Below are 22,375 nucleotides of genomic sequence, written 5' to 3'. Positions count from 1 at the left end.
ATACACTAGATGGCGCACGTGGTCTAGACTGCCAATTCTCAATACTACTTCCCTCAAAGAAGGAAAAAGAAAAGATAGAAGATCTCTCTGCCTCTGTCTATCCTGTTTGGAAGAAGTGTATGAAAGAGAAAGAAAGCACATTATGGTACTTGATGTAAAAGATTTGATTACTAGGCCTTTCTATAGTTGCACTTACATGAGCATGTTAAAGAGTGGAACAACGGGGAAGGAAAAGGACACTGCTAGCCAAGCGATCTTTTCTGAGAAGATGCTGATCTGTACTTATGGAGCTGAGCTGGCCAAAAACAGACAGTGTATAATAAAGTGCTGTTAATCAACCAGACACAGTGTTAAACTGTGAATAACGAAAGTTGTCTTTGTAGCTTGCAAGGACCAGAAGTATGTTAAAAGGTACCCTCTCTTTTTTCCCCAGTCTGAGCACTCACAGGCAGCTGCACATTACCTCATTTCTCATTCAAACAATGAAGGATGAAAAGTGCCTTTGTAGGATGCCACTCACAACTTCAGAAAAACAGCCACAGCGTAGTACTAAAATATACCAGGTGAGAGCCTACCCTCTGAAAAAGATGCACACACCTATCTGAAGGGCAAATTTGACCCACTGTATAAATCATAAAATAAAAATTGTATTATTGACTATTGGTTAAAAAAGGTTAAAGGGCCTAAGTGACTTAGGAACTGAGTCCCATTAATCACCAGTAAGATTTAGGGTCCCAAATCTCTTCAACACTTTCAAAAATTTTACCTGAAATGTTCACAAAGTGACAACATAATATTCTATAAAACTATATTGTCACAAACAAACATGCAATTTTAAGACCTTGGTGTGGCAATCCCAGTTCAAGCAGCAGAGACCGTGATGATGAGCAAACTATAAATGGCTACACAGCGTGTTCAACACCCACAACTGCGGCCAGAATTTCAGAGTAAGTGGGCAGGTTTTCAAAATAGCTCAGTTCTATTTTAGAACCTAATTAAGGCTTCCAAACGTGTCCAGCAGCCCACAACTCATTTTACACGCTTCGATAGATTTTCAGAACTTCACACCTTAATACGCTGAACTTTATTTGAACATCTGGCCATAAGTGTCACAATGAGTTTTTGAAAGCTTTTGAAAGTTGGGCCCTTATTTGAGACTACATCTATACTGTGAGCTAGGGGTGTGATTTCCCCTACTCCCATATATATACACTCACAACAAGCTAGCATGAGTATAAATAGCAGCATATCCATGGTAGCACAGGTAATGGCAACGGAGGCACAGCTTAGCCGTGTCAAGTCATGGGGTACGCTATGGTTTGTAGTCTGGACAGCTAACCCATGTCTTCGCTGCCACTACCCATGCTGCTGTGGCTACACTGCTATTTATACTCATGCTAGCTTGATGAGAGCTGGCACAAGTGTGTGTACACAAGCAATGGAATCACACCCCTAGCTTGTAACGTAGACAAAGCCTGGGTGTCTAAAGGGACATTGGGCTGGTTTGAAAATCTTGTCCACTCATGTCTATCATTTTCCCAATCCATGGGACCGCAGGGTTATTAGTTTTCTATACTATGTTATATAAAGATGGATATACGTTCACACGTGCACAAGCGCAATGTGATCTAAAGCTTTATAGCATGAATTTGGAATGACCACATTACTCTATTGTGGCAAAGCCCTGAGTGAGTTATGCAGGCCTTTCCAAAGAAATGCTGCTAAATCTTTTACAACATACGCTGTACACAATACATGGTGAGATATGTCATGTGGTCTATAGAATAAAATATAATCTTCCAAACATCTTAATCCCTTCCAGGTACTATTTGGGGCTAGGAAGGGGGTCCAGCCTTTTGTTCTATGGGTGAAACATTGAATGAAAACCCAAGGTTATGTTTTCCTAACACACGAAAAGACAACCAACAAGAACTAGTAACTGGCCAGCAAAAATGACAGATACTTACAGATAAAAGTTGATCTCCTCTCTGCAACTCTCCACTGAGATCTGCTGGCCCACCTGCTAGGATGAAGGATATGAAAATGCCTTCCCCATCTTCTCCTCCCACAATGTTAAAACCAAGTCCTGTGGAGCCTTTGTGAAGGATGACTTTCCGAGGCTCTCTGTATAGAAACAAAATAGCATTGCTTACCTATTCAGATAGTGTATATGCACCACTTAGCATCTCTGTCACATTACTTTTTCTTTAAGACAAAATAGCAGGCTACTACCTAATAAAACCATTTAATAAATGAGATAGGTGTATTCATTGGGGAACATGCATAATGTCCTATTTTTTTATTTTTTCAAGACAACTGAATATTTCTACCTATTAATTTATCCCATTGTAATGGATTTCACTAAGTTAAATGGTGGATTTCTGTAATAAGACATTTTAAGGCATTTCACACATTTATTTACACCAATATTATATATAGCATTGGTAAATAATCTACATTTTTATAGTGGATTGTCTTTTATGCTCTGGGTCATGCTAAAAAACACCTTAAAAACAAGCAGAGAAAAAACACAGTAGATACAAAGGGAAGCTCTTCCAACTCTGCCCTAGCTAGATCAAGTAACATCAGTGTTTTATATCACCAAGTTCAAAGCAGAGAATCTTACAAGAAAGTCTGGTTTGACTCTGTCAGGAATACACATCTGTGGGCACACAACTGCTTTATCACCCAAGGGCACCATGGGTATTTTTACTGTTTTCAAAACTTGCTCAAAATTATGCGATCAATAATACCTAGCTCTTATATAGCACTTTCAATGAGTAGAGCTCAGAGCACTTTACAAAGGAGGTTACTATCATTATCCCCATTTTACAGATGGGGAAACTGAGGCACAGTGCAGTGAAATGACACACAGCAGGCCAGAGTCAGAACTAGAACCTATGTCTCCTATTTCCCAGTCCAGAACTCCATTCCTTAAAAAAGTCTACCCAACATTTGATTGAAAAATAAAATGTATCTTCCAGATAGTTGCACTGTATTTGTTGTAGATAATATTGGGTACATCCAGTTTATGGAATGATAATACGTTTTCATAAAAGCTTCAGGCTCTTGGGGCTTTGGAACAACGTTACACGAGTTCTGAAATTGTTCCACAGTGTGGTTCATATTTTAGTGGAGAAATTATTTTGTGAATAACCTCCCCTCCCATCTGTGACTCCCTAACATCCAGAGGCAAAATCTGTCTTCAGTGCAATAGGTGTCTTGTTCTTTATGAAAAATGTTAATCACATTGGATAACATTTTCAAAAGCATCTTAGTAATTTCACAGCCTAAGTCCCTTCTCAGAAGGGACTTCTAAGGCACTTTTGAAAATTTTATCCACTATCTTCTTTTGCTCTTCCCCATCTGAAAACACAATGTGATCAGCCACTTCTCCCCAGAGGGCAATGAACCACAGTTTCAGAGCCTCTGATTTATAAAGGATCAAAATATCTATTTCAGAGATCTTCTACCTCCACCTTCCCTTCAGGTACAATATCCCCTAAAACTGTAGAATGCACTTGTAGGGATTCCCAAGGCTAATTGGTGACTTTTTAAAATGTATTTTCTTGATATTACATCAGCAATATTGTAGGATATAAAAGGCAAAATGAAGCCTGGGGCTCAGGTCCTTAATTAGTCCTGTAGTCTATCAACGGTCTCAGCCCTGGTATCGAGCTGTACTCCATGGCTTCCCTCCTGGAGGCAATGTCTTCGCCCTCTCCGGGCCTTTCAGGCCTCAGCTCTACTACTGGGCCACTAAACGCTTCAGTTCCTCTTCTGGGGTGCCTCTAAATCCAGGCCACTTCCCCCCAGTGACTAATGGGGGATGAGGGGACCCAGCCCCACCCACTACTCTGGGTCCCATCCCAGGGACACTGTAGATAGCAGCCATCTGCCATGACCCTTTATCTAAGCTGCACTGCTGCTCTGATTCCCTGGGCCACTTCCCCACAGCCCCACCCCTTCTTCACGCTTACCTCAGGGCTTTGTTCTGATTGAGTCCCAGAATCCAGCCCAGGGTTTCGTCTTGCTCCATCCAGCTTCTGCCAGCACTTCTGTGTCTGAGGTCCTGGCTCCCTCAGCTAGCCAAGCACACCCTCCATACTCCTCCAGCTCCAGCAAGGAACTGCTCTCACTCTGGTCCTGCAGCTCTTGTTATAGTAGCCTGCTGGGCCCTGATTGCTGTGTCCCACACAGACATTTTAGGCAGCTTGGAGGTCCCTCTCCACTGCACTTTTCTGGGAAGGGGTGTGGCAGGGTCACAAGGCCTCCAGCAGGGGGGCTCAGAGGGTCAGGTACACCCTGTCACACCACTGAACAGGTATAGTGTGTGGAGGTGAAAGGCTCCAAATCCCTTTAACAGTCCTCTGACCTGTCCAGTCACTCCGTGATTCACCTAATCTAAACATTAATCTTAAAGGCTGCCTGCAACACAGTAACAAGTTAGTCACTGAAAATACTGTCCACACTGTAGCTTGCCTAAAGCCTGCTGCATTTTTTCATCCTCATGTAATCACTTGCTCCCTTGTACTAGCTGCTAAACTAAATTTAGGGCTAGAATTGTGATATGCTTTTCAATGTACTGCAGTAGAAAAAAAATTTCAATACGGCGGACAACTAAATTTGTAAAAGTGTACGGAAGCATCTCCTTCCAAAACCTGCTAATACACTTTATCTACTACCTGATTGGTCCTCAAACATTTTCAGATCCTAATGTACCAAAACCACTGGTTCAAAGCATGAAGGCTACAATCTGTCCCTAGTCCTGCAAACACTGAAATATGTACTTAGCTTTACTCATGTGTGTAATTCCATTTGAGTCAATGGGACTACTTGAGTGAGTCATGTTTCTCAGGTGTTGATGTGATTGCAGAATCGGGGCCTCAGTCTTTACAAATGAACTCCTATTGAAATCAGTAGGAGTTTGCCTGAGTAAAGGCCCATTACTGACACTCAGATGGTGAGCTTAGTCTCATGATAATTTTCAAGTAAGCTGTCTCCCTGCTGATTGATTCTGGTGTTTAATTTTTAAAAACAGACAAAAACAAAGGAGCATTTTTTGTAATGTTATTGTATAAAGGAAACTGAACCCTTACTGGGAGGTATTAATCATGCTCTACATGGCCTCCCAATTTCCATCCCTTTCTTTATACTGGGTAGTAAGAGAACAGGTCACAAAATAGAGTTCTGGGAAAAGCTACATATTGTTCAGTTTTTTTATATCCTGGGGATTGTTTATATACTAAAGGTCAAGTATTTCTAACAAACAAGAAGATAAAGGTTCTCTCTCTTGGGTGGCTGCCATTCATTTGTTACATAGCAATGAATTTAGCATTACCATGGACACATGAAGGTCAGATTTAACATAATTCAGGTCTTCTGGGTTTAAATGGATTGAGAAATCAGGTATTTATACAGGTAGTGTTGGCTAATGGCTAGATCACTGGATTAGGCCTCGGAAGACCAGCGCTCTAGTCCCAACTCTAACTCAGGTCCTACTTGGTTATCATGGGCAATTTATTTCAACTCTCTGTGCCTCAGTTTCCCAATCTGTAAAACAGGGATAATTCCTTTGTAAAGCACTTAGAGATCTACTGATGAAAAGCGCTATATAAGAGCTAGGTATTATTATTACTTGGACATCTAACATTGAAAAAATGCAGTAAAGCTGAACAAACATTTCTATACAGCATCCAGGTGAGAAATCAGATTCATAGTCCCTGTTCAGTTTAGTATTACTGTATATGAAGGCAGCTTGGGGATCCAAACATGAACACCCAACACTATAGCCAAAATAGGTCAATACAGCTGGGTATTTACTGGCTACTAAGGTATACAGACTGACAAAGAGCTGGCTCTGTTAATAATCAATGACATCTGACCAAGTCAGCAGCTTTATGACTGAAACCCTGACAGCACTGTTTTGTAATTCTGGCCTCTTGACAGCACAATTCACATTTTGTTCTTGGGTGATTATCTTCTGAGGAAGCTCAAACAGTGATGGGTAAAATGTCAGGAGCTGTGATTAGAACACAGGAGTTCTTGGCTCCCAGTCTTTCGCACAATCCATTTTGTTCCATTTCAGTGCATCTTGCAGAGAAGGGCTCAATAATAAAGCACTTTACTTTGGGGAAATTCACTGGTAATATATGATATCGGAAAAATCATGGGAAATGAAGGACACTAACCAATTTTCAGATATCACAAGTAATTGGTAGATATTATGGATTTAGTAAATAACAATACATGGCAACTACACATTGTCTTTTATCTGAGGACAGCAAAGCACTTTTATAACAATAATAAATTAAACCTCACAGCAACTCCTCGGAAGTAGTTAAACTGAGGCAGAAGAAGAATGGGTGACTTGCCCAAGGTTAAATAAATAAATACATAAATGAGCTGGTCACAGAACTGGAAACTGAACCTTAAACCTTAAATTCAGTTCTATGCTTTAACCATCAGACCACATTCCAGGCACCAAGTAGGTATTGTGTTTTAATATGTGCTTGAGATTATCTGTTGCTAATAACATTGGAAGGGACTAGTCTAACAACACTTTAGTTGAGTTCCAAAGAAAGAGTTAAATATGGAGGGACTAAAGGTTGGCTTCTGACATATTTAGCTATTCATCTGGCATATAAATTGCTCAATTTAGAGTTATCTTCTTTTGAAATAATGATTAAAGATAACTGGGAACAGGAGCTTCAGTTGTCATGGTCCAAAGGGGACTGGGAGAACATCTGGAAAATGACAATAGGAAAACTTCTCTCTCTCTCTTCTATTAATATTTTATAAGAACAAAATTCAAACAGAACTGAGTGGAATGCAGGTATTTGCTTTATATTAAATAATGGAGATCCTCAAAAAATGAAACAAGTCAAGAGGATATTGTGCTCGTAAATATACAATAAGCTTAATTGATTTTTAATGAATGGAAAAAATAAACAGCAGTTTAGAAATGGTAAGTTTTCTTATAGTAAACAAGCCGAGTAGAAAGTACTGTTTGCCTACAGAAACACAACCACCAAAGCAAAGCAAGGGATAATAATTTCAAGTAATGAATTGATTTTTTAAAATCTTACTATATTCAGACACTAGATGGGGCTATCCAGCTATTGTAAAGGCACACTCAAAAGATCAGACACTGTTTTTTCAATGTTTTTGAAATACATTCCCCCCCCCTCTCTTTTCAGTTAGATAGCACATTTAAATATTTTTTAAGATACATGAGGCTGAAAGTGTGCTTCTAGGTGCCAGTGCAGCCTCTTAGCACTTTTGTATGTTCTCTGCCCTGCTGCTGCTTTGTACCAGAATACAGATAAAGCAGAGCAGCGGAGACACCAACCATGAATTAGGCAGGGAGAATGAAGAGAAAAAAATCACAATCTGAAAGAAGGAAGCATAAAACGAGAGAGAGAGAGGAGAAATGAAGGACTAAAAAGAGAGAATTGGATAAAGGAGTGTAGATAGGAGAGACGACAAAGAAAAGAAAAGGGGAAAAGTAGGAAAAGACAAAAGGAGCAGACGCAGAGAGAGGAAACAAAGATTTAACAAGATAGTCAGAAATCATGATGGGGAGGAATAGCCAAGCAAAGAGTTGTAATCCTCATAAGTGATCCAAAGCATTTCTTCCACTGAGTTACAAATGTGTCTATTCTGATAGCCTAAAAGATAGACTAGGTCTTCAAAACAGGGAATGTGTCATATCTATATGTTCTATAAAGCATTGTGCAAATTTGCAGAGCTAGATATTACTAAATGAATATTTTGTAATAAATATATAGTAATAAAATGCTGCTGGAAAATTTTCAAAAGTGTCCAAATCATTTAGGAGCATAAATTCCAATGGGTGCTTCTAAAAATTTTACCCTGCATAACAAAACAATTTTTCACTCTTACCATGTAAGTCATGGTTTTGGTATAAAGAGACAAATAAAATATCAGGGCAAACTTGTTTTTTTTTTTTTTTTTTAACTTTTGTTTTTCTATTAAAGAGGCACCAACAATTTGGAAAATCACACTTCTATCTGCAAGATTTGTACCTACCATCTTTCAAACATAATACTAGTCTCCTATTGTAGCCAACAGAATGATGCTCAAAAATCTAGGAGTCCCCACAATTTTACTTATCATAGGTACATAAATTCATAACAACTATGGATTAAAAATCAGAGATTAAAAAATTGGCAAGATATATGTACTGTTATGAACACAAGTAACTTCTAAGGATGACTGTAACCGAAAAAAAACGAAAAAAATGCTTCTCTGTTTTTAATTTGCTTATTTTGTGCATTTAGCCGCATACTTTGTGTATCACCAATTTTAATATTTTCTTTGCAATAATACATTGTAATAATACTTATCTACCTACCTCTCAGGAGTGTTGAGAGGATTAGTTAGTTAATTACAGTGTTTTAAACATTCAAAGAGGTATTAAAAACACTAAAAACTCTGAAAAGTCAGGCCCTAGGCCTAGGGTTGCCAATTTTGGTGGGATGTATTCCTGGACATTTCATCACATGACATAATCTTTAATTAAAGATTAATCTTTAATTCCTGGAGACTCCAGGCCAATCCTGTAGGTTTGGCAACCCTACCTAGGAGTATCATGATGGACATTAATCAACAAGGTCCCCCAAATTAATAGAGACTTCTGAGATATTTGTCCTTGATCTCCCTGTGCCTCACTTCCTGTTTGTAAATAATTCACTTACCTCACAATGGTATTAAGAGGACCCATCCATTAATATATGTGACATTCAGATACTATGGTGATGACCACCACAGAAAACCCAGGAGAAAATTAATTATTATATTGTTATTTGTATCACAGTAACACTTAGAGGCCCTAACCAAAATCAAGGTCCTGTTGTGGCAGGCACACAGTGAGTGACAGTCCCTTCCCCAGAGAATTTATAATCTAAATAGACAAGACAGGAAAAGGTTGGAAGGGAAAACAGAGGTACAATTACTTGCCCAAGGTCAAACAGTGGCAGGCCTGAGACTAGAAGCCCCAGTCTCATGTGTCCAAGTCTAGTGCACTTAACCACTAGATCATACTGCCTTCCTTAAATAATTCACTTACTCAAAGCAGGGTCAATGGGACTCCATGCAGGCACAGGGGTCTGTCTTCATAGAGTCAATGGCCAGATAGCCTCAACTGGTTCATTTCAGACTGCCAGCCCTTTTGACATAATAATTCTAATTTTATTTCACATCTTTTCCTGCTCTAGCAAATTTTAATAAATCACTTTGTACTTTTATTTCAGATAGACAAAGAGGACCAACACAGGAAAGACCTGAAAATTCAATTTGAGACAGCATTCACCTTAACATGGAAACCCAGGATAAAGTGAGACTGTGCCAGTATGTAAGATGTTTATAATGTCTCATTCATCATGAGAGAACAATTTAAAATTTATAAAGGTTGCAGCTTTGACATGAAATATAGATATATAGGTATGTAAAAAATATCAAAGTTGAAGGGAAACTTAAGTATATTCAAAGTTTCTTTTCTATCATCTATACTTCTGTTTTACTGTAATTTAGTGCCCCAGTTATCCAATCTAGTATTTTCTCACCATATGAACCTCTGCCTTTGCTCCACTGGCAATGCCAGTTTCTCTCGCCATTTTGTTCACTTCTCCCTTAAATTACCTTTCCTCTTTTTTGTCACCCTTACGTCTGACATGAATGCCCCACCAAAAGCTGAAAAGCCATCATCGTTCTCCTTCATATCCCTCTTCTGTGATGCTTACAAAACACTGCAGTCTAACAATGGTTAGGCAGGTGGCAAGGTGGGCCTGCTGGTTGTTTTGCTTAATGTGTTCATTTTACTGTTATCTCTTTCTCCAGCCCTCCTCTCCCAATTCATCAGTTTCATTGACTGAGACCTCTGATTACTACTAAAATACAAACAAGATAAACCACCTTCTTACTAATTGCTGCCAGATTCATTATTGCAGCCCAGCACTGTAAATTTGGCATTCCTACACTGGACAAATGTTTTGATAGAGTGTGGGACATTCTTGTTACGTTAATATATACTAACAAGTAGCACAGGAAAATGATCATTATTTTGCTGTTTGGGTTCCATTTTATTAAATATACAGATTCTGACATACAAATTGTTACACCATCCAGCCATTTGTGCCATAATAATTTATTGTGTAACATTTAGAAAGTTCATCTTATCTACTGTATCTATTCAGTATGCTTGTAATGAGTTATTTACTCTTAACCATTTGATTCCTGCTGTTTTGGCATTTCTTGATTGCAAATGCATGACTTCATACTGATTTGGTCAGTTTTCCAGAATCCACTAGACATACCACTATTTAAGATAAAGGTCAGGCTTGGTGGTGATTCGCAACCAATTCCTCCCTGTTGGTCAGAATCAAATCTACAAGGGCTGTCCCCTAGTTATTTCCTTTACAGTCTGTATCAAAAAGTTGTCCCTTATATATTCCAAGAACTTACTGGACATTTTGTGTTTTGCTGTGTTACTTATCCAACTGATGTCTGGGTAGTTAAAGTTTCCCATTATTAATGAGTCTTGTGTATTGGATATTTCTGTGATTTATTTTAGAAATGCCTCATCCACCTCCTACTCCTGATTTGGTGGCCCGTAGTAAACCCCACCTATGACATCTCCCTGTTTCCCCCCTATTATTTTCACCCAGATATTTTCAGCTGGTCTGCATCTCTTGATATAAAATGCATCATCTCCTCCTCCCCCCCCCCCGCCTTTCCTTCCTAAGCAAGCTAAACCCCTCTATGCCAATTCCAGTCCAGTCATGAGATGTATCCCACCATGTCTCTTTGATGCCAGTTAAGTCATGATTTAGCTTATGTACTAATAATTCCAGTTCTTCCTGCTTATTCCTCGCATTCATATTTTACATATTCACACAGTCAACCTGTGGAACTCTTTGCCAGAGGATGTTGTGAAGGCCAAGACTATAACAGGGTTCAGAAAAGAACTAGATAAGTTCATGGATAATAGATCCATCTATGGCTATTAGCCAGCCTGAGCAGGGATGGTGTCCCTAGCCTCTGTTTGCCAGAAGCTGGGAATGGGGAACAAGGGATGGATCACTGATGATTACCTGTTCTGTTCATTCCCTGTGAAGCACCTGGCATTTGCCACTGTTGGAAGACAGGATACTGGGCTAGATGGACCTTTGGTTTGACCCCATATGACCATTCTTATATTCTTATGTTCATTGTTGTGGTTTGGAAATTAATATCAGTCTATCTGCATGAACTTTCAGCCAATTTCAAAATCTGCTGCATCAGCCATACAAAAAGCTTGGAAAGGAGAAGGGAGGTCCATTCAGCCACTTCCACCTCTCTGGGAGGGGCTCAGCCACTGTCACTCTAATCGTGGGGTGAAGCCATTGCAAACCCTGTATCCTGTTGTATGTAGGATCCCAGATTACCTTGATCCAGCCCAGGGCCTAGTATCGAGGAGTCTTCCCCTAACCCAACACCAGTTAGAGCACTGTTTTGTATCTAAATCCAAAATAAATGTAGATTTGTGTATGCATGGTATGGGGAAGGTGTTAGTGAATGGGGGAACAAGAGGAGGAGGAAATGGCACGTTTGTCTAGCTCTGATAGTCTGACATAGACTCAATTCTGAAAGTATTAAAAAAAAAGAAAAGAGGACAGGTATTGCTTGCTTATTGGGTCATGTTATACTTTTTTGCTCTAGGCCTTTTTTGCAGTAATGGAATTTTACACACAATGAATCAGAGGGGAGAATCAAAACTAAAATTAAAACTAGCCCTCTGAAACAAGCCAGTGCAACCAAAATCCAAGCACTCCATACAACTGTCAGTTGTCCTGATATTATTAAAGACATGAAAGCGGTTGACTTTGGTTGTGGATGAATCATCTTTCCCCCCATTAGTTTTGTGAAAATTTAGCCATCTATATATGCAGATTTGCATTTTTACAATTAAATCACACACACACACACAAGCATCGGATAATTTTTCTAAATCAAACAGCTCTTGTTCTATCTCCAGAATTAGTGTATTCAGTTTTGGGCATAATTTGCTACACTGAAAGAAACTCACCCATACAGTAATATGGCTAACATGGATTAGAATCAGACATCAGTAAGAATTTCCATGATTAGTGTGAAATATTTTTCTGTTTTTACATGTAAATGTTAACTCGAGGCAAGTGAAATGAACTCAAGTGATGGCACGCAGATCACTTCCATGACAGATTAAGTGTCCTGAGTGTTAATTAGGATATGTCCATCAGAAATACTGAACTGCTCGCTATATATAATAAGTCACAAAGTCTTTAATTAAGCTTCACTGAATTTGAAAAAAACGAATGAGCTTTTTTTCTATGCAATTTTTTACTGCAGCAACGGAGTTCAAATTAATCTCTGTAGCACATTGGTCAAAACAAAGCAATGAGAGAAAACATCAAATGGACCACACACAAAAATGTAAACCAACCCCCAACAATCCCTGATAACTACACCATATCTCACCTGCCAATAAACCAAAACAAATAAACCCCTTGGAGCTAACATGCTCTTTGCTGCCATCACATTGTTTACTCTGTTTTTGTCTTGTTTATGAGATTATTTTATCAAGACAAGGACTGTCTGCTACTCTGTGTCTATACAATGCCTACCACAAAGGGCCCCAGATCTTGGTTGGTCACTAGGCACTACCGTGATAAACATGATTATCAATAATAATAATTAAAATACGCATGCAGGGAACTCAGAAACTTGCCTGTCAACTTACACTTTGGGAAGTGGATACTGCCACTGTCTTATCCACTCCAGCTTGACGGGTTCAAAGTTCCTCAGTAAAACCACCACAAAATTGTACTTTTCTGTTGCATATCAGTGCTTTCACCAATTCTTTTCCTAATGTTAATTTTTTCTGCAGATCCTCCAAGAGCTTCAAGGAAAGCTACAGAAGATCTTTGCCCTCCACATCAACACTATTTGCATTTACACATTGGCGCCTGGTTCCAACAGCCTCGACACTCCACCTAGCTGGTTTCCCTGCAGCCATAAATCTCAGGCACCAAGGGGGAAGCAGGCATGTTAATGCTACAGGGGATATTTGCACCTGTGACTGGGCCAAGGGATCTGCAATAACACCCCATGTTGCCTCCCTTAAAGTCCTGTTGTCTGAGTTTGGGTGGCTGAGAGGGAAAGGCATGCTATTAAAGAGTGTAGCACAATGCACCATCGACCTTCTGCTCCAAAAATACACAGTAGGTTTGTTCTTGCATTCTAAACCCCATTTAACAGTAGATCCCTCCTGGAGGGCACAGAAGGGGAGTGCCATACCTTCCAACACGAAGAATTTGTGTATTTTATCTGGTATTAGTACTGGGTCAGACAGATTTTTTCCCCCTTCAATCTGGTACATGTCAGTGTATGGTTGGAGAGACAGACAGCGAGACAGAGAGAGAGACAGAGAGAGAAACTCAGCTTCCATATTAAGCAGCTCAAGAGACAGAGAACAGCCTTACCCTTCCAGAGAAATGGTTCGTTGTAAGCTCATTGTGGGTGGACGCGTTGCAGTGCTGTGCTGGGAATGACTGTATAGACAAGGAAGAATAAAGAAAAGTATTTGTTAAAGAAATATGACTCTACTTGCTAATTCTCTTGTTCTTACTGTAATGGGTAGCCACAATTAAGATATAACGGATGACCCAGAAATAATTACCAGATTACTGAAATTACTGTGAGATATTCCTATGCATCTCTCATATATACTGATCCTTGTGCTCTCTCTCTTTGGATAATAAGGGGAAGAAACCAATTATCTTGTCTCCTGTTTAATAAGATGTTATTCCTCATTAAAAACAGATTATAACTAGACAGACTTGGAAGGATCCATCTTTTAAAAAAATGTATGAATACAACAGATTGTATTTTTCAAGTGACTTAAAACAACTCAGATGCTAATTGTTATTTATATAAAATGTAGCAGTAGAACAACTGGGAAATGAAATCAAAGTGCTCTTATCATCATAGTTCACTATGCTAATTTTTTATTGTTTGCTATGTAGAATTTTCAGCAAAAGATTTTGAAATCTGCATCTCTATAACTTTTAACTATGGACATTTTTTCCAGTGGATTTTAGATGGAGGGAGATATTGATTATTGCAGACATTTACTATTAATAGGTACTGTTTCAAAACCAAATAATTTTCAGCACAAGCCAAACTGTGGATACACAATGTAAACAGAAACGGGATAATAGCTTTTATTTAAAATAAGTATGATAATAAAGGCAATAATAGACCCCCAGTGTGAACTGACTAGCATCACCATTAAAATTAAAATAGTTAACCGCCAGCAGTAGTATTGGATTTGACATTAAATTAAAGAATACGTACCAGGAGAAGTGGGGGAATGAGCTAAAGCTGACAGTAACACAGATATTTTGACAGTTAAAACAAGTCACATATAGTTCAATCATAGTATTGGCTCTCCCAGAAATTTAGTCGTGGGGCTGGATAGAATTGTTTCATCACTTTTAAAAGCACAAACTTCTGGAAGCTATGCTTCTAGAAGTGATATAAAATGATAATCATCAGAGGGGTAGCTGTGTTAGTCTGAATCTTTAAAAAGCAACAGAGGGTCCTGTGGCACCTTTAAGACTAACAGAAGTATTGGGAGCATAAGCTTTCGTGGGTAAGAACCTCACTTCTTCAGATGCATCTGAAAGGTGCCACAGGACCCTCTGTTGCTTTTTATAAAATGATAATGCCCCTCCTGGATAGTAGCAGATCTAATTATGAGCTCACCAGCTATTTCAATGCTTGCCTATAAATAGTGAAGCTATTAGCACCCTAAATATGACATATAACCAAAAACAACGTTGGTAATCCTCAAGCTATGATTTCTAGAGCTGGCCAGAAAATGGAAATCACTTCCTGTGAAAGTTTTTGAATTTCTGTCTGTATGAATCAGGACAAAAAGTCAAAACATATTTTTTTTTTTTTTTGCAGGAAGGAACTTCCAGAAAAATACCATTTGGGGAGAACCAAAACAGAATTTTTGAGGTTACTGACTGTCCACCTGGCAGGACGTCTGCCTGGCTTCTCAGGAGCCAGTTGCCTGGGGAGGCAACCAGCTCAGGAACAGGGCAACCATGGGAGCTACCCAGCTGGGGAGCTAGCCACCCAGTTCTTTGAGTAGCTGATGGAACAGGGGGCAGGCAAGGCTGGTGAGCTTTGGAGCCCGCCAGAGGGGCTGTGGTGCGACCTGGACGCCAGGGGATCCTGGTTTCCCAGTCAGCCCTCCAGGTGAACTGCCAAGAAGCTGGAAAGTTGGAGCTTTCATTTCAATATTCCTGATGGAAAGATCAAACTTTTCTGACAAAATTTAAATTTTTCCAAGGAAAATTTTGATTTTGTGGAAACTGCATTATCCATTGGAAAATGAGTCTACCAGAAAATTTCTGAGCCGCTCCAGTGGTTTCTCTCATACCAAATCATGACTGATTGCAGAACCTGTTGAACCCACACACACGCATGTACCCAATGGGGACAGTAGTATACAGTTGCTTAGAATATCAGTAGTTGAACCAGTTCTGCTCTCATACTGACACAAATCAAATGGAAAGATTCCCACTGGTTACTGTGGTAGCAGGATTGGGCTCATAGACAGAAGGAGGCAGAAATTTCACAGGGCTTTATTGTGATTAGTTTAAGTGTTTACACGGTACCTTATAAATTTTGGTTCTACTGCACGGTGTAGGGAAAAAAAACGTTAATGCCATTATATATCATTGATCCACTAAGTTACAGTTTTTGCCTTTTGCTATAAAGCATTATACAGTTATTGAACAACTATGACAGTCTGTTAGGATTAAATACTGCATTATATTTTCATTAAAACTACAAAGCTCAGCATCAGTGGGCACCTCACATATATTTTACTGTGCATTTCATTTTGCTGCCTAACCAATATATGCTGTGTGATGGAGGACACAATTCAATAAACAATGTAATTTCTCTAGCTGTTTAGCACATGAAGTTGTAACATATGGCACTGTACCACAGGGCAAGCACTACACTCGCTCCCCACTTTCCTTTCCAATAGCTAGTGCTTCACACTATTTCCCTTTTTAGTGGATGTTGTGAAGTGGTAAATAGAATTAGGAATAAATTGTCAGTTTTCAGAATGGAGAGACATAAATAGTGGTGTTTCCCAGAGATCTGTACTGGACCAGTGTTGTTCAACATATTCATAAATGATCTGGGAAAAGGGGTAAACAGGGAGGTGGCAAAATCTGCAGATGATACAAAATTACTCAGGATAGTTAAGTCCAAAGCAGACTGCAAAGAGTTACAACGGGATCTCACAAAACTGGGTGATTGGGCAACAAAATGGCAAATGAAATTCAATGTTGATAAATGCAAAGTAATGCATATTGGAAAACATAATCCCAACCATGCATGTAAAATGATGGGGTTTAAATTAGCTGTTACCACTCAAGAAAGAGATCTTGAGACCCATGCTTACACAATGGGAGGAAAGGTTTCTCAAAACCCATTGCTAGAACCCTGGCACAGAGGCAACTGAAGGAGTCAGACAAGGATTTGACCACATATTTTCAATTTGAGTGACTGACAAAAGAAAATTAAAATCTCCACCGACCCAGTAAATCCTACAAGAATCCTAGTTTTTCTAGGAATGTCATCACTGCAAGATCTGGCCCAAAAAGGAAATCTGATCTGGCACCTCTCCTCAAGATATTTTAACCCTCAGTCACTTTTTCAAGCCAACTTCCTTATTAGAAGGAATACATTAGACTCTTGCAATCAGAACAGGAACACTTGTGTCCATTCACAACTAATCAACAGAGCTTTAATTTTGAGGGTGCGATTTTCAAAAGCAATCAGCCCTGGCCTACCTCTGCTACCACTGAGGTCACGGGTTAGACTCCCATTCATTTCAGTAGAAGCACATTTAGACCAGTGCTTAGTGCTTGGAAAATTCCATCCTAAATATGACTATCAACAGCAAACTGCTCACCATCCATCCATAAAGCTAAGAAAAGTTCAGAAAACAAGTGTCAAATCATAGTAACAAATACATCTGAGGGGATGATGACCTGGTCTTAGATGTCCACAAGTGAATACAAAGAGACTACAGTCCCTTCATAAATGAATGAATTCAGGGTTGTGAATTAGTGCCTCAACTCTAAAAGGGTCAAAATGAAAAAAGGGACCAAGCCGATCATCCTAATAAAGAAAGAGCCCAAGTTTCCAACTAAGCAGTAATACCTCATCTACGCTGCTGAATTAATATTTCATACAGACTATTTAGTACAAAACCTAAAGTATAAAACTAGTTTTGACAGATCAAGTTCTTTCTAATAATTTTTAACACTGGAGAAATAATTATAAGAATTACATCTTCATTTTTTTAGTTTGGACTGTATTAAAGAAAACGTTTTTTGTGTTAATGAAGAACTGTGGAAGAGTGCTGTTATTTTCTCATTCATAGATGGAGCTGCTACTAGAAGAAGAAACTCAGAGTTACAAACACCAGAGTTATGAACTGACCAGTCAACAACACACCTCATTTGGAATTGAAAGTGACCAATCAGGCAGCAGAGTCAAAAAAATAAGCAAATAGTGTACAGTACAGTATGAAATGTAAACTACTAAAAGATATAAAGGTAATGTTTTAAAAAAAAGACAACAAGGAGTCCGGTGGCACCTTAAAGACTAACAGATTTATTTGGGCACAAGCTTTCGTGGGTAAAAAACCCACTTCTTCAGATGCATGGAGTCTTTAAGGTACCACTGCACTACTCGGTGTTTTTGTGGATACAGACTAACACGGCTACCTCTCTGATTTTTAAAAAAAGATTTGATAAGGTAAGGAAACTGTTTCTGTGCTTGTTTCTTTTACATTAAGATGGCTAAAGGCAGCATTTTTCTTCTGCAAAGTAAAGTTTCAAAGCTGTATTAAGTCAATATTGAGTTCTACTTTTGAAAGAATAGCCATAACATTTTGTTTTGAGTTACGAACATTTTAGTTACAAACAACCTCCAATTCCTCAGGTGTTCATAACTGTGAGGTTCCATTGTACTTTGTGTGCCCTCCAATTTGCCAATAGCACCCAGGATGCCAGCAATTAATGAGGTACATAGTTATCAATGCCTCATAAAGAAAGTGATTGTTACCTCCCGCCTTACTCTTTGACATGATGCAACTGCACAAAGCCTCTCTTGTGTCCCTCACAGAACTGCAATGTTGTATCTAATTTACTGTTCACTATCACTCAATGTACATATATCAATATTTGCAATGCCCAATTTTACATCAATATTTTTGTATCTAAAAAGGTTATGTTTGGAATAATATGTATAGCACGGAGTTAAGCTTTGATTTTAACATTTCTAGCAAAACAGATTAACACCCTAATAACATGTAACGTGTGCAGTTTGCAAATATAGACTTAGAGAGAGACAGTGCAAGGAGCCTCACCATAATGACAATCCTTGTGCCTTCCTGAGGGAAAGGACTACTCAAGCTTAACACCAATCCAGATACTCTGCTTCCAGGGGGGTCAGAGAAGGAATAAGAGTTATAGCCCATCAAAGTTGGCCCAGCAGAGGAGGGTCAACCCACATTATGATGATATATCATTACAATAGTGCCTGGAGGCCCCTTCTGAGATCAGGGCCCCATTGTGTAAACATGTAGTACAGGGGCGGGCAAACTTTTTGGCCTGAGGGCCGCATCAGGTTTTGGAAATTGTTTGGAGGGCCGGTTAGGGGAGGGTGGCGTTGCCTGGCCCTCCCCTCCTTTCCGCCCCCCCCACTTCTCGCTCCCTGATGGCCCAGCCCCAGGACCCCCGCCCCTGACTGCCCCCCGCTGCCCCATCCAACACCTCCTCCTTCCTGACTGCCCCCCTGGACTCCTGCCCCCATTCAACCCCCCTGAGCCCCGCCCCGCCCTCTATCCACACCCCCGTGCCCTGACCACCACCCCGAACTCCCGTGCCCTCTATCCAACCCCCCCACTCCCTGCCCCCTTACTGTGCTGCCTGGAGCACTGGTGGCTGGCAGTGCTACAGCCACGCACCGCGCAGCACAGAGCACCGGGTCAGGCCGGGCTCTGCAGAGGCTCTGCCCCAGGAGCTCGCAGCCCCGTCGCCCAGAGCATTGCGCCGGTGGCAGGGCGAGCTGAGGCTGCGGGGGAGGGGCCGGGGGCGAGCCTCCCGGGGCAGGAGCTCAGGGGCCGGGTAGAAGGGTCCCCCGGGCCGGATGTGGCCTGCGGGCTGTAGTTTGCCCACCTCTGATATAGTAACCGAGTCTACACCCAAGCAAATCTGAGCCATTATAGTTTCAGATGGAAACCAGGCAAAACTGAGTGGTTACAGTTCAAAGCTAAACTCAGAAGCACAAAAGGAAGAAGATTTGCACAAAACACTGTGTGATCCCAAAACACCAAATAGCAGGCTGTTCAAATATATGCCAGCTGCATTATTTAATAATGGTCTAAATACACAGAAATGCTTTCCTATTGCCTAAAGAGAAAGCCTCGTCTATGTGCAGTCTACCAGAGTGAGGCATTAAAACAAGTATAATTTTTATGGGATTGCTGGGCCAAAAATCCCTGATTATTGATTAAAGAGAGAGACTTGTTGCTGCTTCTGTAGCTTCTCAAACTGAGAGCTGCAGAAGTAAACAATTTACTATACAATATTCTGAAATTGCTGTAAACCAGGCCAGGAAAATGTCTATCCTGACCCTGACAAATAATATGTGTCTGAACTTCATAAAGTCTAATGACCAGAATGTATAGTTTGTGTTAATCTTTATCAATAGCCAATTTCTGATCACTAGTGTAGTCCATGATAGGGTAAATAAGAATACATGATTATAAATAGATTGCTGACCAACCAACAAAAGGTAGAAGGAGCTGGAGAGGCCCTGCATTTTCAGCTGGTTTGCGATTACTGTTCTTTCTGTGGGGGAGTTAATCTCAATTTCCAAATTTTAGTTGGAATCTTACCGACAGCTACATTTTCTCAAAACTAGAGTTACTAGTAGGGAGTTGTGTGGTTTAAAGCATAAAGCATGATGTTTTCCTCATGGAACAAGAGACCAATTCCATATTAAGGTCCAAAAAAGTAAATGTTGTAAGTGATTGTTAGCTCAGTAGTTTCTAAGAGTAAGCTTGCCACACAGAATTTCTTAAAATAATAGATCGATAGTCCTTTTACAAACGTGATTACTCAATACTTAACACAGCTTGGCTTTGCTTCTTTTTTTTTCCCCCTTAAGGGATGCTTGAAGAATACCTTAGAGGATAAACATGGAATTTCTCAACGTACATACAAGCAGGCAAAAACAAACCAGAAATAACACACCACACACAATAAAACCACACAAATGAGCTGAATAATGTTAATCAGAAAATAGAACAGAGGTACCAATGAACATACTGTCAAAGTGAAAGGTGAATGGCAAATGAATGCAGTATCTTAGGATGTGCTGTTTCTAATCTCTTGTAGGTGGTAGTTAACATTTATGCACCTTTTGTCTTCAATGGAAATTGTGGGCACTCAGCAGTTCATAGGAAACATTCAGTATTTTGCAGGATAAGGCTCTAAAATGGAGGATACAGCATTTACAATGGCTGTTAATCTTCATGTTTCTGGGTGTAAGAGATTTACTACATGGGGTCAGGAATAAATACATCCCTGTGGTACAGCACTGCAGTACTGTCCAAGTACATTAGCTATTTATTTTGCTTTCCTCTGATATAGGCCAGATATCATACTAGGAAGAATACTAGACTAGATGGATCATTTATGTGTTCCATTATGGCAATTCTTATGTTCCTACACAAGATTAGGCCTAGCCAGCACTCATTTAAAGAAACTCATTACATTCAATATTTGAAGAGAAAGAATTATATCGGAGTCTTTGCTGGTCATTAAAGTGAACAGTTTAGTTATAAACCCAATGGGATAAATCGAGTAAAACTGTATTAGAGGTTATGGACGTAGGGAGGGAGAGAAGCTGGGTTTAAAAGTTTTTAAGAATTAGTGGTGCTACAAATGTGTGAGTGAGATGATGAACAGCTAATTTGTAACACGCCAGGGAATCAATATAATGCTGTTAGTCCATTTAATAAGATAAATCCTGGGAAGACAGCAAAAGCAGTCTGAGTTTTCCTTCATCAGAACTTTTCAGACTTTTCTTCCTGCTTGTCAACCACTTCTTATAATTGGGATCCTCTCAGGGATACATCTTCCTGGAACCAGTTGGAAGACTTATTTAATTTATTTATTTAAATAAATTGGATTTAATGTGATTCGTCAGGCTTCTGGTCTCCTCTCTTTTGGGCAAAGTGCTTTTCCTTTATTAGGACCAAACCTCCCCTTGCTACCTGCAGCTGAAAATGTACTCATCTCTTCATGAATCTTTGCACTTTGGTTCTGTTCTCCTGTGTGCTTGTTGCACCTCAAATTAGGAGCTATCAACAAATATAATCACAGCTGAATTTATACCAAGAAAATAGCCTCTTCTCAACAAGAGTCATTAACAGATTTCCATTCTCATGAAGCAGCCCCAAGGGAAGAGTCATGCAAAAAAGATCTATTTGAAGATAGGACTACTGTGTTAACGCTTCCTAGACTATCATTACAGCCTCCTGTGTCAAATTTGCCCATTTTATTTTTGTGGATGAAGCAGTTCCACAGCAAATCTGTGAGTGCTCTCCAATCAACTAATACTAAACACTTCATAGATCATACATTTATGAATCATTTGTGATGCAAAAACTGATGGCAGCTGTAAAGATGTGCCCAACAGTTTGAATGTTCATCCAGGTTTCCAAATCTTGCATCTGCAAGAGTGGCAGGAATCTTGTGACAACAGGTTTGTGTTTTAATTCCAGTTTCTTTGGTATCTGATTTATGTGTCCCTACTATTTATGAAAATCCAGTATTAAAATAACATTATGTTTAAATAACCTTATTCTCAAGCAATAGAAGCTTGCAAACAGAACAAATCTGGGTAAATAAAGAGACAAGAAACCCAAAGGATGAGTCAGTCATCAATTGCTTCTTCTGGGTATAAAATGCTGATTCCTGTACCAAGTTAAGTGTTACAGTTTGATTGCCTATTTCCTCATGGCCCAACAACAGGTTTTGAGACATTGCAGAGACCTGAGGCATCTAATCTAGTTTTAATTTTCTGTAGATGTGCAATAATCTGCCTCCTACATTAATCTCTTATAGTTAGCAATTGGGTTAAGTTTTGAAATATGAGGCTTCATATCCCTTCCAAATGTTTTCTTAGCACTAATTATAACATCTCTGGATGTTCTTGTTACCCA

At 39.5% G+C, this 22,375-nt stretch overlaps 1 protein-coding gene across 20 annotated transcripts in view; it reads right to left on the bottom strand.

Moving 5' to 3' along the window:
• DLG2 (discs large MAGUK scaffold protein 2) overlaps positions 1–22,375 on the bottom strand; it is a 1,449,438-nt gene that overhangs the window by 309,938 nt on the left and 1,117,125 nt on the right. For all 20 annotated transcript variants that reach the window (XM_005287552.5, XM_005287553.5, XM_005287554.5 and 17 more), the window contains 2 exons: positions 13,524–13,592; positions 1,968–2,124 (listed from right to left, as the gene is read on the bottom strand). In XM_005287552.5, coding sequence (XP_005287609.1) covers positions 1,968–2,124; positions 13,524–13,592 — 226 coding nt within the window. The remainder of the gene's footprint in view (positions 1–1,967; positions 2,125–13,523; positions 13,593–22,375) is intronic.

This window comes from Chrysemys picta, chromosome 1, assembly GCF_011386835.1.
Source record: "Chrysemys picta bellii isolate R12L10 chromosome 1, ASM1138683v2, whole genome shotgun sequence".
In the NCBI taxonomy this organism is placed as follows: domain Eukaryota; kingdom Metazoa; phylum Chordata; order Testudines; family Emydidae; genus Chrysemys; species Chrysemys picta.
Note: the sequence above shows the minus strand (reverse complement) of the source record. Positions and strands in the feature narration are given on the sequence as shown.